General features: G+C 41.5%; 1 protein-coding gene across 17 annotated transcripts in view; it reads left to right on the plus strand.

Moving 5' to 3' along the window:
- Positions 1-16450, plus strand: part of ATP2B3 (ATPase plasma membrane Ca2+ transporting 3) — a 76775-nt gene extending 60325 nt beyond the window's left edge. For 12 of the 17 annotated variants that reach the window (XM_025165486.2, XM_025165489.2, XM_088137757.1 and 9 more), the window contains one exon: positions 12876-16450. In XM_025165486.2, the coding sequence (XP_025021254.1) occupies positions 12876-13199 (324 nt within the window). In that variant the 3' untranslated portion in view covers positions 13200-16450. Of the gene's footprint in view, positions 1-2915; positions 3070-12875 lie in introns of all 17 variants that reach the window. The other 5 variants (XM_088137754.1, XM_025165474.2, XM_088137758.1 and 2 more) reach the window with 3 other exon arrangements.
- Positions 16451-17506: the final 1056 nt, after the last annotated feature.

Genomic DNA, 17506 nt, shown 5'->3' on the forward strand with positions numbered 1-17506 from the left:
GCATACAGTTGGCTGGGAGCATGCATCATACTAAGCCATCATCTGGTTTCCTTGATTTTGGCTTAGTATAATGTTTGAATCAGGCCATTATATCTTGTTTAACTAAACAAACCATGGCTTAGAGCAATGAGTGAACCAAACTGGTGTGATGCAGTAGGTCCTTTCCATCACTCAAGAACCTAGAACCAGGCCTACACACGTAAATAAGAGAGAAACATCACCAAAAGGATTGATCCATTCATTTTTCACAGTAGATATTATAGCATCAGAAGGCATGTTTGTCTTAATATTTATATACAGAGACTATCTCCAATAATGCTATGCAACCTCTGTATGGTGAAGGCCAACATTCAGTTACGCGCTTCATCACGTATATTATAATCAACATACCTGCATGAACTAGATATAACAGCTAGTTTTGGAAGTGGGATTTCTTTTTTAAGCTACACATAATGCATGATGGGTTTCAGAAATACATGATGGTTTATTTTCGTTTAATCTTTTATTAAAATCTTGGCAGATTTCTCCTGTGCACTGATTGATGTAATGCAGCCATCCCTGTCTGTCACACTTCAGATAAGTTGGGACTTAGAATTTCCAGCCAGCGAGGTCATCCGGGTTAGGGAAAGATGAGACAAGGCCTTCTGCTTGTGGAAGATGTTTGCGTCACCTATCACGCTACATCATAAGACATGATTTATTAACCATGGTGCCTAGTTTCATATTTTACACTATGCCAAAACCAAAGAAACATTTTGGCTTAGTGTGAAACAGATAAGCCGAGAATTTTAGGTGCCAAAATACACCCAAAAATTGGGTTCGGCTTATCTGTGGATGGGCTTATCTACAAGTATATACAGTACGTTTTTCCCTCAACTTTTTATATTTTATGCATATACTCACATATAAGCCCATCTGTGGATCAGCTGACCCTCCACATTTTTGTATGTTTTAATTTTCACAATTGGCTTATCCGCAGATGGCATGTTTTTCATGGTATTTTAGTTTAAAAATTGAGGGTCAGTTTATCCATGGATAAGCTTATCCATGAGTATATACAGTAATCCCATTAGAATTATTTCTGGGATTTAAGAGTAATTTCTTAAACTGAGGGGAGGTAGTTAGACTTCTCCCAGTCCTATGATTCTGTGATAAAGGTAGGCCCAGCTGCAAAAGGCTTTGGTTATATCTGGTTAACTATTATTATTTACAATACTGTACGTTGCTCTTCCTCCAAAATTCATACTAGTATAACCTAATTTTGAACCAAAAGAATGAACTTTTCTTCCAACATCCTACCCTATTATTTCCTGGTCTTTTCTCTTATTTATATCCTAAGTGACTGTACAACTGTGTACTATACAAAGTCAGCACTGCCTCAATGTATGGATCCCATAAGATTCATGCTATTTGCCAAGCACTGCACTTAGTAGACCTTCTGAGATAATATGTTTATTCAGGTTTATTTCAGGTAACTTTGAAATTAAAAGTCTATTTGACAACACTGTGGAAACATCACCAAAGAAAAGGATTAGAATCTCCTCTCCCTCACATGGGAAGTGGAACTCAATGTTCAGAAATAGGGCTGGCTCTACTATTAGTCAAAGTGAGTTGGTGGCTTTGAGGGCAGAAGTGGAGGAATAGTGAGCAGGGGTGTTGGAAAAGAGAGCTGTGTGTACTACTCAGCTTATCCTAAGCTACTGTTCCTAAGTGTAGTGGAAGACATTGTTTTATTTTCAGGCTCAAAGTAAAATTCAACTGCCAGTTCAATTCATTTCTGTACCTGGAATAGAGTATAGGGTGGAGCCCTTGGCCTCAGGAGAAATTTCAGACACATTCCAGTGAAAAGATGTACTGGCCTCAACAAGTGTGGATTTTCACAGATAGGAAAAGTTAGAGTGTTAGACACATTGTAAGTGCAACCTTTTATATATAACCCATGCTTGGGGAGAGACAAACAATGAAACCCAATAATATCCAATATTCTATCGATATGAATGAAGAAATTCTAAAATTCAAGGATTTCTGGATGTTGGATCTTTCTCAATGCTTGCTGAACCCATGCAGAGTTATGACTGGAACCCTGGGAACAGATTTGTCTTGATGGCAACAGTATGTTTTTCTTTTTTCTTTTAAATTTAAAAACAGGAATGAATAACATTAATATAGGAGAAATCAAGATCCTCAGAGATACAACCAGGTTGACGCCCAAACTTCTTCCTATCCATAGTCATCCCTTTTATAAAGAATCAAGTCTACTTTTATTTGAATTTTCCTCTACCTACTCTGTACTGTCTGCTCTTCAACACACAACTCTTTAGTCATGCTAAAAAAGGATACCAGTGGGAAGGGAGGAATGGGTTTTTATACAAGAGATTATAAGGTAATTCAAACACAGCAATCTGAGATTTTGGAAATGTTTTATAGCCCCTTCCCCTTGCCTGACTCTTTTTTGCCCTGGTGACACTCAAAGATGGAATGATTGTCATTATGATTCATCTTAAAGTGTAGTCCTTGCCTTCACCACATCTCGCAGCAGTGAGTTTGACAACTCAGGTGTGCCTTGTGCTCTACTCTTAATAGGAGGGTTGGCAGTTACTGATTTGGTGGCTGGTTTTCCCCGAATAATTCTGGGGTAACATATCATGGGTTTGTACCTTGTGTAAATGATCTAGAAATGGAGCCTTCGGGTGTGACCAGTTTCCTCGATCTTCTGCTGGTGCAACTTGCTTTCTCCATCAAAGAACATCAGGGTGGTGCCAACTCCCACCAGCTGGTCTCTGGCACATAATGCTTCACAGCCTTTGGCAGGAAGCCAAATACCCAGCATGGCCAATTTTGGCTGGCACGGGCTGTTCCACTGCAGCCACTGTCCGCTGCCACCCAAATTTTCTATCTCATTTTCTCTCCTGCAGATGGAGGTAGTTAGCACCTTCAAGAGAAGCGGCTCCTTTCAGGGGGCTGTCCGACGCCGCTCTTCCGTCCTCAGTCAACTGCACGATGTAACCAATATTTCTACCCCCACTCACGTAATTCTCTCCGCCGCAAATGCCAGCACCGGTGCCGGGAGTGAGTCTTGATTTCCTCTTACTGCTTGTGATTTAAAACAAAAAGCAAAACAAGACAAAAAAAAAAAAAAAAACCCACCCCATTCTATTTCTGCCCTCCTACAATATCCCTTTCCCTCTCTTCTATCCACCCACCCCCATCCCTCAGTCCCTCGTTGCTGCAGCCACTGTTGCGATATTATTTATTTCAGTTTTTACTCTGTCCGGTCTCAGCCATGCCGGATTTCCAACTTCTATAAAGCCATACAATTTCTGCGCTTTGCCTCTCCTTCTTTAACCACCTGCACCCCTTTTCTCTCCTTGGTTTGCTCGTCTCGTTCACTTTCTCTCTCCGTGGCTGCTGGTTTTTAATGGACTGGAGTCAGATCCCCAGCTGGCAAGGTGGGGCTGGGGCTGGGCCTGGGGACGGGTCAAGTCGTCAGATGAGCCACCGCAAGGGAGAACAATACCAGCTGGGGATCCAGCCTCATTTCTTGATCTAGCCACGCATTTTGATAGTGATTGGTGTTTATTGTGTTGTTTGGTGTGTGTCACTTGCTGTTGCATGTAAGAGATGGGGAAGGAGGTACAGATGAGAGCAAAAGGGCATCAAATTCCAGATTAGGGCACGAAACATTTGGAGTAGATTCTTATATTCCTGCCTCAATCTGAAATCATCTGATGACTATAAAGGAGATTAAGGCAATTCTGGTCTGGTTTAAATCTGGAGGGAACCAGGACACATTTTAGAATAAACAGAAGTTGCGCCAAAACACATTCTCATGGAGATAGCTCCATGAGTTCAAATATAGTCTGCCACCCACACTTCACATTCAATTACCAAAAAAACAGGTTTAGAGGTATGCCTGCCTCCAAAGAATCTTGGGAGTTGTATAACTTTGCTCCAAATGTTTTTTTGGGGGAAAGGGAAATAGGAGAGCTGTCATAAATCTATGATTCTGGGCACATCTTCACTAGAAACAACTGATACAGCATTCTCCCACATTCTGGTGGACCAGATGAATTAAAGTAATGAAGGTTAGTAGTAGAAGAAGCACAGATCTCTAAAAGAATTGTGGTCTGAAGCCATGACAGTTCAAATAGCATTAATACAATGTTAGAGTGAGAATATGTCCTAAGGTCCTTGATGGTACTATGACAGTGAAATGGATTCAAAACTGGTTCAGATTTGTAATCTAGATTGCAGATAGGGTGGAAGAAATTGCAGAGGAGATCCTATTCATCTTTCACTAACAAAATGGGTTAGTTGTAGGAAGGTTTTGAACAAACAAAAAAATCACGTTGGAGAAGAATGATTTTGAGAAAAAGAATGCCTGCTCTATAGGTGGAGATGCTGCCTTGGGTGGGACATCCAAGGGTTTTAAAAAGTGTCCATGGAAAAGATTGAAATCTTGACATAAGTGCAGGGAAGAATTCTGGGGATGGGATGTGTCAGGAAAGAGGACCTCCTAAGAAGTGAAAGACAAGAACATGTTTCTTGAAGGCACTCCTGTGATGTCATGGACCAGTTCCTCTGTGTGTTGGTGAAAAGAAATGGTTCCCCTGCTCCTTTTATCCCCCTCAGTCCCCTTTTCTGTTCCCTAACCCACCCCATCCCTCATCAGAAACTGTACCAACTCTTCCTTGCCTACTTGAAAAGAAGCCCTGTTGTTATTTCTCATTTTTTTGGCACAACAATGAAAGATCCACAAAGGTAAGCCGTCTGTTCTCCAGCTGCTGGTCCCAGGTATTCTTGGCAAGTTGGTTTGTTTAGAATATTTCAACTATTTCTTTTCTTCTGTTTTGTTTTGTTTTTAACCAATCAAAGCCATGCTGGTGGTCATGCCGGCATTGTGGTGTGGTGTGGTAGATTCATGGTGCCTTTTGGTATGACATGCACTGATCTTGCTTTTCAATGGGGGCATAACCTACAATGTAAACCTTCGAGTATGGCCTTGTCATCTTTGCTGCTCTTTTAGCAGCTCTCTCTCTCTCTTTCTCTCTCTCTCTGTCTCTCTAAATGCTGCCTTTATATTAAACTCTTTTCCTCCCTTCCAGCGAGCTGCTGTCGCTCTTTGGGCAATTGATATCCATTAATGTCCTTGGGAATCTTTTCCCACCTTCTGCATCTTGGAAAGGCTGTGTGTGTTTTTGTTTCTTTTTCTTTTTGTTTCTGATGATTATATTTCTTTTTTTAGGAACCATGTTATGGATGGCAAATGGGTTTCTCCTCCCTAAAATTTCCACAGGGGAATCTTGTCATTTCAGGCTCACAGAACAGCTTGAAACATTTTTGGTCTGTGAAACAGAAAGTCCAATTAGCAGCTTCCACCATCCGAATGCACTCTATTAAGACGCTCTCCCAAGAAAGCCCTCTGAGGTTAAAGACCCTGCGTAATGCTTTATTTCAGTGCCATTTCAGCAGAAAAAGAGCTTTGCAGCAGCCCAATCTTGTAACACTAATTGGCACCCAAGATCTCATTTTGCCTCTAAAGCTAAAGCATAACAGTCTCATACACAAATTTCCTGTCCATAATGTGACAATGTAGGTGCTGGATCTCTCTCTCTCTCTCTCTCTCCTATCTATCTATCTATCTATCTATCTATCTATCTATCTATCTATCTATCTATCTATCTATCTATCTATCTATCTGTGCTTAGGAAGCCCATCACTTTTCACCCAAATAGAAACAGAGCTGCATTTAACATACATTGTATGCTACCCAAACCCAGCTAGAAAGAAACAGGTTCATTCAGCAGATCTGGGACTATTTCAGTCCATTTTTAAAACTGAGGGGAAAGTGAACTGTTATCAGCTAACTGGAATCTGGTCTGACTTCCAGCTATCTCCCTCCCCCCACCTCCTGCTTTTTCCTGATACATTCCTAATGCCTTAAACACCGATAGCCAAGAATTCGGTGAGTTAATGTTTCCTCAGTTTCTGCTGAAATTTTTTGATGTGCTCTTTAAAGACAGAGGGTTCTTTGAGAGCCAGCAGAGAGCACAGATGAATTGATACGAAGCCTGTTTTTCCTTGCCAAAAGAACCAGGCAATGCTTCTCAAATCAGTACTATTTTGCAAATAGCCTTATTCTTGATAACCCTACAGTTTTTGGTAGGGCTGAGTTATACTAGAATCTAGCAGATTTTTAAGATTTTAGACTTTGTTTCTTTCACAGCATTAGGTATCGATTTTAACATACAAGCCTGAATTATATCAGCTGGGAACCTAAGAAAGTAGGGAATCATTATTTTGAGGGGCAGTGGCGGCATGTCTATTCATTGCAGACAGAATGGGTCCCTGTTTTGAATGCTATAGACCAGTATTTCTCAACCTCAGGAACTTTAAGATGTGTGGACTAACTCCCAGAATTCTGGGAGTTAAAGTCCACACATCTTAAAGTTCCTGCGGTTGAGAAACACCGCTATAGATCATGGACTGTGACAAGGAGTCACACCGACATAATCAACAAATTCACTGTTGTGAGAGGGGCAGCCGTATAAATCATCCAAATAAATAAATATGTCTTTGATTAGAGGCATTTCATTTGTTAACTGAGTTACGACACATTTTGGGTACGTACGTGGAATAACTTAGCTCTCCCATTGCATTCACTCTGCCAGCAAGATTAAAGAATGATTCAGACATAAATCCCCCGCTCTTCCAAAGTTTTTGAAAAAAACAAGGATTCTAATTTATGAGCTTGTAATCAGTGAACGATAGTTTGTTTTCATTTAATTAATATGGAGTATCAAGGTATTGTGAATGGAAGGAGCTATGTAGGAAGGTTAGGGAAAAGCTCACAATTTTTCTAGCAGTGTTCACAGTTTGTAAGACTGCAATTGTGATATATAAACTGCAGACATATACCTACTAAAAGAAACAAAAACAGCACCCATAAGATCTATAAACTTGGCTTACAGACATGTCTAACTCAGGTACCACTTTGGCCCGGTACAACAGCTGCTGTCCTAACCAGATTTTTCAAAATCTTTTCCCTCTGGAGCCTGAAATGAATCTCCTTAGTCCCTGTCCCAGGTACCCTCCCCTTACAAAGTTCCCCTTCCTTTTTGCTTTTCAGCTTCCAAGATGTCATGGATGGAACCACCTCTATACCAGCTGGGAATTTCCTTTAGGGTTTAATAAAAACAAAATCAAACACTTCCTCCTCCCACAACTCCTTTATTTTTTTCTTCACCTACTTTCATCCCATCACTGCTGCTTTTTGCTTATTCATGGGGACTTCGGGCATTACATGCACGGATAGGATCTAGGCCAGGCCAAATTCCTTGCCATCAAGAGCAGGACCCCTAATTTACTTGAATATGTGAAATCTTCTTTCTATTCAAGGCCACCTTTTTCCATAGCAGGCACTCATTTGGGATCACCTACCAAAAAGAGTGATCTAATTTATCTCCCTCACCCCTTCTTCTTTTTTTTTTTTTGCAGTTCCAGAAGCTTCAGAAATTGTGCTACCAAATTTCAGTAGCAGACTGCTAAGAAATTGTGACGTAACTGCCTAGTGGTTTCTAGCAATACAATGAAAACGGTGTTCAAGTTTTTATTTTGGCTTAATATATGCCCCCAAAAAGAATCTCTCTCCAAAAAAAATGAACCACCACTTGGAAATCCCATTCTTACCCTCTTGATGTTTTTGAAGTATAGCCTCTGTCAGTAAAAGATCGCCCACCCAATCTTTGATAATTTTATTAACCACTGATAATTATTATCCATGGATAATTTTATGCGTGTGGTAATAAAACCCCAGCCAGAATCTAAGCAATAGTATGTCAGATTCCCTTACTTAGTTTTAAATAGTTTTACCTATAGATACAGTCTATGGGGATTTCATTTTTCTAGTGTTGAAAGATACAAATAGTGTACCATTGGAACATTAAACGAGAGATGCGTGTTTTTCTCAACTCTGTGTCCCATATACTTCCTATAAAATTTGGCTCAGTGAAGGAGGAATTATCTTGTCACTACTCTTAAAAATGCACGTTCAGCTTATCACCATTCCACAGATTTGCTAGGTCGTCATCAGTGTCTAGTTATCACTTCAAAATAGTGACAAGTTGTATCATTTAGGGATCCTTTGCCTATAATTTAGGGATTCTAAGGAACAGCTGGACACACGCAGGTTTTGCTTTATTCCTGAGAAGGAATGGCAGCTGTTTTCTAACCCAAGCCAAAGGAGAAACATGCCATGCCATTGGACTGATGCAAAAATTGCTTTGACCCCAAGGTTTATCCCTTTTAAGTTTTCCAGATAGGAGTCCATGCACTCTGGGTCCAAGAACTCAAAACCAATCAACCTCTGTTTGCAACGGTCCTGCTCTTCAATCTGCCCATAGTTCTATTTCTGGATCACGTTAGATCCTAGCAGCTGAATTGTGGCAGACTGATCTTTGGCTTTGAATGAGAGGTGGGAGGGAGATGTTTTCCCTGGTTAGGAAAAGGACCATAACTCCATGCAAGAATCCCATCATAGTTTGAACCCGGATCTATAATTTCAGCCAGTTAGCAGTGCAGACACAGGTAGACCTCTTGGCCGCACCACTTTCCCCTTGGGAACATTAAGCAGAGCTGGTGCCACCAAACTAAAGTTTCCCGGGGAAGGAATGCCTATTAAACCAGTTTACCTCTGTAGCAGAGTCATAAACGTAAGAGAAGTGGAAGAGACGTTTTTCTAAGCTTTCCCGAAGCGTTAGTGCAGGTTAAGACTGAAGCATGGAACGTCAATTGTACAGAGTGTCTGAAGACTGGATGTCCCGGAAGGGTTCCCCATTGCCATCCCGTGCTTTTCCACCTCAACTTGCTGGCTCATCTTTTCTCTTGTGTCCTACCACTTGCTTCTGGCCACGGCAGGGGCAGGAGGGAAGTCGGCGAAGCATGGACGGAGGGGCCCAATGGCACAGCATGAACTCATTATCCCCTCTTCCCTCGTCTCCTCCCCAAACAGCAAGGATGGGCCTCAATACTCGAACGTTTACTGTACTGTTGCAACAATGCATGGGTCTCTCTCTTCTCTTCCTCTCCTGCGGCTGTGACTGGAGACGTTTTCACTGTGTGTCTGTGCCGTTCTGCTTTTCTGAAGTCTTTTGGGGGTATCGTGCCCTGACTTTCTTGCAGCATGAAAGCAACCTTTCCCCCCATCTCTGCTTTTGCCACATGCACCTTGAAGTCTCCCACAGGGGTTTTGGCTCTATGTGTCCGCAGCTGCCAGCCATCATGCACTTCCATTTGCACAGCACCGTGTGCGTCTTTCCAAGAGGTCAGCTTACCCACAGGGTCCATGGCTTGAGTAGAGATCAAGTCTGAAGGCGCCAACAACAACTTAAAAAAAAAACCAACTAAACAGATACTTGGGGAATGCTGATTTTGGATGGTTTCTCCTTCCTCCCCCCAAAAACGAATAACAGTTCTTTCATGTTTCCAGCCATTTTAAGGGTGAAAAAGGCATTATTTCATTTTTCCTTCAATTCAGCATAACCTCTAGCCTAGCCACTGAAATGGGTAGCCCAAATGGGTAGCCTATTAACCATCTATTGGGTTTGGTGAGGTATATATAACAAGAACATGCAGAAGCCACTCCCAAATGGAGGCTGGCCTATATGACAAGAAGTTGCATATAGGCAGGTTGGTGGATCAATAGGCCTCTCATTTAATTTGTCTCTGCAGCCCGCTGCAAAGTAAACAGGGTCCAATTCTCATTCCCATTTTGCAAATGAAGGACTGAAATGTATCACTAACAACTGACAGGCACTTCTTTCTCCCTCTGCCATCTGAATTGTAGAGCCAAACTACGTCTGATGTCAAGTCACATGTAGTTTTTTTTCCCCCCCTCTTCTTTTGTACTCAAAATTACCCCTTTCTAACACACTCCCCACCGTCTTCCAAGGGGTGGTATGACCCAAGGAACTGTCACAGTTCTGAAAGCCAGAAATATCAAGGAACCCAACACAATAATATTTAGGGCAAATAAGATGGGCACAAGTCATTTTGAACTTAGGCAGAAAATCAAAATGGCTCCCCTTCCAGAAATTAACAGTGGACACTTCTCTTATATCAGTCCTGCTGAAATGAATCATCTTATTAATCACAGTGTCCTAATTGATTTTGATGATATCTGGGTAGGAAACTGGGGATTAGGCCATTGACCAGATTATTTCCAACTTCACAAATGAAACATAAAACCCTACCTGGTCAAGGCACTGAACTGAACTAAAGCAAACAGAGTTTAGCAGGTATTGTCAGAGGCAACAATCTCTACTGAGGAGTTAATGCAGTTAGCAAGACACCTAGGATTAAAACCTGACATGATTTTGGTATCAAAATAATTCTCTGAGATTAGTTTGAGGCTTGGGCTAAAGGCCATTTATTTATTTATTTATTGGTACCTCTGAGTCAGAGCTGACTCCTGGTGACTGCGTGGACAAGTCCCTGCAGTTTTCTTAGCAAGGTTTTTCAGAAGTGGTTTGCCCTTGCCGCCTTCTGAGGGCTGAGAGAGAGGGACTGGCCCAAGGTCACCCAGCTGGCTTTGTGCCTAAGGCAGAACGAGAACTCACAATCTCCCGGTTTCTAGCCTGGTGCCTTAACCACTACACCAAACTGGCTCTAAAGGCCAAAATAGGTCATTCCAAATATGGTGCAGCGTAAACTGTACATCTTCCCATTTCCTCAGATTCTTTGGCTGATGTTGAGGGACGTTTAGCTCTGAAATCCAGAGCCTCTGTTGAATTCCAGCTTGAAGGTAATGTCTCTCTGGTTGTAAATTGCACAAGAATTTGCCTCCCCGCCCCCTGCAACACACACACACACACACCAATCGACTACTTTTAGAATTAAATGTCCTATTTTTTCCTTTGTCTTCTCTCATCTCTCTCTCTCTCACTCACTCACTCACTCACTCACACACACACATTCATACACCTATTTCTCTCCAAGAGTAGGAAAGATAATTAAGGAACTTCCCAGACATTATGTTCCTTCTACTCCGTATTTATCCTATAAATTGCCTTTGGGAATCTGACCCCACATTGCTGCCATTATTGCATGCTTCCAAATTGCTTTGGTTTGGGAGTTTTGTTTGTTTTTCATTTGGTTTTGCTTGTAAATTTGTTTTGTTTTCCTATTTTTGGAGGGGTTTGCCTTTCTCTTTTAGGACTTCTCAGGTTGATCCTCCCCAATTCATCCTTTTGATAAAGGAGCTGGATGCTGGGTCCCCAAAGCATGATGTGGCAAGAAGACAGTCAAATGCATGCAATTGCCTAGGACTGCCTCAATCTTTCTCCTCCCCACTGAGCATGCAGCCCTATCAACATTTTATGTATCTCCTCTCCATCACCAACCTTCTGAGCATTTATCAAGATGGGCTACTCCTATCCAAGAAGCATGAGAGAAGTCCCTCCTTCTTCCACACCAAAATCCACCATAAATTATAAGACACTGACCTCCATGTTATATGCAAAGTATCCTGAGATGTTTACTCACAAAGCACTACAGCCACAATGTCTTGATGGATCAAAATGCAAGGTGGCAGCACAGTTCACTGGGGTGGAGGGTGTAATTTCCCCAGGGCTTCCTTAAAAGAAGCAGCAGATACACTTCTGTTGCTGAAACAAGCCAGCAACGCTTTGTGAGGTGAGGTCAGCTTACAATAAACCATGAGCAAGTATGAAATACCATTCCCAACCAGTCAGAGTCAAAACAAACATGGATATTTCTTGAGTGAGGTGTTAAATCCTTCATTTTCCATTCCCGTTGCTTTATTTAAATTAAACTCATGTCCACTACTGTACTACCACCATCACACACAAACACTATTCCCTACCACAGCTAGATTAGGTCACTAAGCATATTTGGTTGCCCACATATCACCACCATTTCCTATGCCTGTTTTAACCATTCATGTCTCATTCATTTAACTGACGGTTCTACATCCCTTTTTGTTTTGTTCCTTGTTTCCAATGAAGGCTCTTTTTTTCCTCAGCTACACATTAAGCAATTTATCCCAGGACCAATTAACATTAACTCAAAACAGTCAAACTACAGACAATAAAAAAGGGGGGCACTGGAGAAACATCATGAATAGGGAGAGGATGCAGAAGGACTGGATAGCAACACGGTACAGAGAATCTGGCATGGCAGCATAACACTGATGTGTCACCCATGGCCCAGCTGCTGTTTCACAAGCTTGTCTTAGTAGTTTTAGCTTCTGCTCATAATAATCCTTGGAAGGTAGGTACCCATACAGCTTTCAGGTAGCCTAACATACAAGACTAACATGGAGGGCTTTCTTTCAGTTGCTGCCACCCCCAGTGAAAAGCTCTTCACACATATTGACAGAATACTTACACTGGCTTAATAGTCATTCCTTATCCCTAGGGAACTGCAATGGTTTAAACGGGGAAGGCAATTCTAGCAAAACATTTAGCCCCATCACTAACGTACAGTCCCGTAGGATTATATCAGAGAAGTCATGAGAGTTAGAATTATGCACGATTAATACATATTTGTGGTGTCAACATGCCCTCAGTTTACTGACAGACTGGGAGTCCCTTTACTAAGGATATTTGCAAAAAAGTAGAGAATTACTGATAACACTTGGTCAGCACTGCCTTATGTCTAGTGGCTGAAATCAGGGGAAAATTAAATTCAGGATTAATGGTTCCTATCCCATCTCTTCAGCCTTCTCCTAGACCAAGCGGAGATGGCAAAGGATGAACAATTAGCAAAATCCACAAATGTGGCCTGGCATTGGGTTCAGCAGTACTAAGTCAACCTTTCATTCACTCTCTTCTCCTTCCTTTTGGCCTTCTCTGCAGATCCGCGTAGTGAAAGCGTTCCGTAGTTCACTCTATGAAGGGCTGGAGAAGCCAGATACCAAGACCTCCATCCATAACTTCATGACAACGCCCGAGTTCTTGATCAACGACTACATCCACAACATCCCTCTCATTGACGATACAGACGTGGAGGAGAGCGAGGGTCCCCTAAGACAGCACTTCAGGGCCAGTCCCCCACCATCTCCCAACAAGAACAACAATGCCATTGACAGCGGCATCTACCTTAGCACCGATGTCAGCAAGACACCTACCTCCTCATCCAGCCCAGTTAGCCCACTCCACAGCATGGAAACCTCCCTCTAACACCACCCTACCATGCAACCAGTTGAATTGACTTTGTTCACAACAGAGGTGTCCAGTTCCTCCTGGGTGATAGGCTAGCTAAGGAAGGATGGAAAGCCGACAGGAGATGGCACTTCACCTCTTGATGCCGGAGGTATTTTCTCTCAGTGGGGTGGAAAAGGACAAGGTTTCTGCCATTGGATGGCTCAGACAACCGAAGACATACTGAATTGATGCAGTGAAAGCATCCTGTAGAGGGGGAGAGATGTTTTCTTCAGTCACTCGAGGGGTTTGGGCTGAGTCCCAGAGAGTGTACAGGAAAACCACGCATTTCTCTAATCTGTTCTTTGGGGTTTTTTTGGACACAAACACACTCACCGAACCCACAATGATCCTGCAATTTGGGGGTTGCTTTGATTTTCTTGTGGAACCTTTTTTCTTTTTTCTTTTCCCCTCTCAGTGTTTAAAAAAGAAACTATATTTGCACCAGAAAAAGGAACAAAAACAAAACAAAACAAAAAAGGAGAAAAAGAGGAATAATCTAGACAACTATTATCCTAAAATATATATATATATATATATATGATACCAACCGACAGATGTATTAACGGATCTTCTGACCATAACGCATGCCTGTTATCAAACTCTCCTTTCTTCTTCCTCCTCCCCCAATGGAATTTCAGTCTGGGGCAATTTTGCTTTTTTTAAAAAAAGAAAAAAAAAACATTGTTTGCTGGAGCTTGTATTTTATATCAGGATTTGCCAAGAAAAAAATAGATTCCTTTCTATTAGGAGGGGAATTGACTGTGGAACAATTATTGAGTAATAGACATGGAAATGTTTTTTGGGTTGGATAGTGCAGATATAGTATGACTGAAAATAGGGTGTGGTTGCAGTGACACAAATTTGGGACTTTTCAGGTAAATACTGAAAAAGTGACCAAAAGTGGGGTCCCATTTCAGTGGGGCACTTCTCTCCCCCCCCCCAAGTCCTCACAATCCATATGCTTCCTATAGGTAGTGATTTAACCAAATGTCCAATAGCTGAACAGTACAGAGAATTTAGGGTGGAAAAAGAAGATAAAGCTCGCACTTTGTGACCCAGTGAGAAAGAACAGAACATCTTTCCTGTTGCATAAGATCACTAAAGTAGAGCATTCATCAGGGCTATCTATATTATCTGATAGATTTGTCAGAAAATTATATTTCTGAGAATCATTTAACTTTCAAAACATCAACCACCACAACAAAGATTTCTATCCTTATAGTTGTGAGGAAACCTAGAAAAATATACATGCAGTGACTGCACAAGACTGCATGGCCCATTACGGCTACTCACCTCCACACTGCGGCTTGAACTTACCACTTTAAAATTACCTTTCTATTCCACCTTATTCCAGAGATTAGTTACGCTTACCATGACTTCAAAATGCCCTTTGCACTGATTGAGAGGATATTTCTCTTCAGACAGGATGTGCAAACTCTGAGCTAGGAGCAACAAGGATCCGTATGGATTCCAAACTTCCTTGGGAAAATTCACCTTGGGTCTAAAGCTGAAATCTTTCTTCTTCTTCTAATGAATGATACACAAGGAATTGAGTTCAGCCTTAGCAATTCTCTCAATCAAACCAATTCAAACTGCGTCTTGGAGAAAAAAAGGAGATCCTGCCAATAAGATAAAATGGGACGGTCAATGTACACAGCGGGTTTGGAGGGCCATTATGGGAGATAGATGTAGTTAATCCATAGGCAACTTTCTGGGGTCCCTTCTATACAAGCCTCATTGAAATGAGCTTCCATTTCAGGGGAGCTGCCTTGGAAAATTTCCAGCATCCATACAGTACTAATTTGTGGAAGAGAAGTGCATATTATTAGTACTTTATATCTCCTGTATCGAGCATTTGAAGAGAACAGAAATAGCTCCTGTGTATTCTTGACTCGTATGTTATAATCCTCTGAGTAGACTACTGTCTAAGTGTAACCCTTCACTTATATCCTCCAAGGAGCTCTGAGCAGTCTGCTAGGGATTATTCCATGTTATCCTTACAATGATCTTGTGCTGGCTGAGAGAAAATGAGCAAGTTGTCTAAGGCCATCCAATAAGCTTTGTGGCTGAGTGAAGACCATGTTTAAGCAGTTCAATAAAGTAAGTTAGGACAGTTAAGGAGGACATACTAAAAATTACCACACAGCATCAGTTAGGCCATGAGATACCATATCCTGATCAAAATTCAAGAGAGTATTAATATATTGAATTTTGTCACATATGACCATAAAATTCTTTTTATCACCAAAAGGGGAGAAGGGCACTGGGTTAAACACGTTTTCAGTTTCCCCCCCCCCAAACAATACAAATCTAAGGTATCTATACTGACATTAAAAAAAGTTGATGTCATGGTGGGTGACAGAATGCTGCACGAGGGGTAGATGTCGCCCTAGCCAGGCAAATCCTTTCACCGTGAAAGCGGTCTAAAAGCTTCAATACCAAGAGTTTTCAAACATGGGGCAGCATCAGCAGCCACCTAAAAGCTATTCCTGGTTCTCAGTCAAATAAGATGATCAAGGAGTACTTCGTGGTTAAAAGTGGATTAGGCAGAAATCAGGCAGCGGGTGGGGTGGGGTGGGGGGGCTATACATACTCAGACTGTTTGACTTAGGCTGCAGAGATGAGTCCCTCGAGAACTCTGGCAGTGTCATTTTCCTCCACCCTCGACCTTACAGCTGAGCATCCATCGTTATGTTACACGTTACATGTTTTGTATTTCCTAGGGCAAGCCTGCTTGAAAATACCAGCTGCAGCACTGTCAGAAAAGCCATCCCTCCTCCGGAAGGGCAAATGCCAAACCCATCTGTAAATCTTTTTGTTGCCATCTTTTCTTTCGAAGAAAACAACAAAAACAACAATTTTTTCTTTTTTCTCATCTGAGTGTTTTTTAAAAAAAATAAATCCAAAATCTTAAATACTTTAGTTTTCAGGGAAGGGGAATGGAGCCACGGAAGACTTTTGTCTCAACCGGGGCTTCTTTTCATTCAATATTGTAGATATTATTGATAGAAACAATTATAAATATTTAAAAATTATTCAAAGAAAAGGTCACTTTGTCGCTGTAAATTTGCCAGCCATTTACAAGTGAGTTTGTTCACAACTGGGGAAGGGAAAGGACATTCACTCCAAGGGGGAAGAGGGGAGAAGAATCCATTCTTGTTGGGGACATTTCTTTTCTAAACCATATTCTAATGGGAAGAGGATGAAGGGTTTTTTTTAAAAAAATAAATAAATAAGTTTAAAAAAAAAGTGCTTTTGTACATTTGTCCTAATGTAAGAGACCACGCAAAAAATCCAAAAGCATAAAGCTGGAAGTAGCCAGTAAACGGCTTTATTAAAATCGACTTGGTTAGCACAAAAACCATCAGAGTATCAATGGTAAAACAGCCTCCTGAAGTAAAACCACCTCACATGAGCAAAATCTGTCACTTCTTATAGTAGTTTTTAAAACACGTTTTTCTTCTACTTAGCTCCGTCCTATTCTTATTTCCATGTAGCAATCCTTACCTAGAGCGTTTGTAATTCAATAGCGGAACAAAGCTTTAAAGCAGTGTTTCTCAACCTCGGGAATTTTAAGAAGTGTGGACTTCAACTCCCAGAATTCTGGGAGTTGAAGTCCACACTTCTTAAAGTTGCTAAGATTGAGAAACACTGCTTTAGAGGCTGAAAAGCTCAGTCCTTGGCATCAATAGGTAGCACTGGGAAAGATCACTACCAGAAATCCTGGCATATAATGAACTGCCAAATAATGAACTAGTCGGTGTTACCAATGCACTTGAACTAAATACCTGTTCTCTACCATACCCCTTTGTCACTCTTCCCTCCCTTCAATGCATGACATACTTTACGTAAAGCTCCTTAGATCCAGAAAGGAGACAGATCAGGATCTGCTGCTGGATCTCTGGATAATTGAAAGTAGATCACTAAACATTTCTGATTTCCAACTGCTTAAGAGCAGCAGCCACAAAATGATTCTCCATCACCGCCACAGAACCTGGGGCCGTAGCTTTTGCGTGGGAAGGCTGAAAAGTTCCATTTAGGTTCTATCCTGTATCTGGATCAAATTCCCAGCTCAGTTTTTGTCTTCTCCACCTCGTTCTAGTTGGTGGTTTTCATTGGTGCATGTATATGAGCGTGTTTGCATTTGTGCACGTGCTCGTGTATTGCAAATGCCAGGCAAACATAAGTCAGTTTAGAAATGGCTGGAACAGAGGGCCTTAGTGTTCATGAATGGCCAACTGGCACAGACAAGCAAGCACTGGCCACAGTAGGCCATGTCTAAA

This window comes from Python bivittatus, unplaced genomic scaffold (assembly GCF_059951505.1).
Source record: "Python bivittatus isolate LINGU-HERP-01145 unplaced genomic scaffold, Pbiv_v1 ctg000220_np1212, whole genome shotgun sequence".
Classification (NCBI taxonomy): Eukaryota; Metazoa; Chordata; class Lepidosauria; order Squamata; family Pythonidae; genus Python; species Python bivittatus.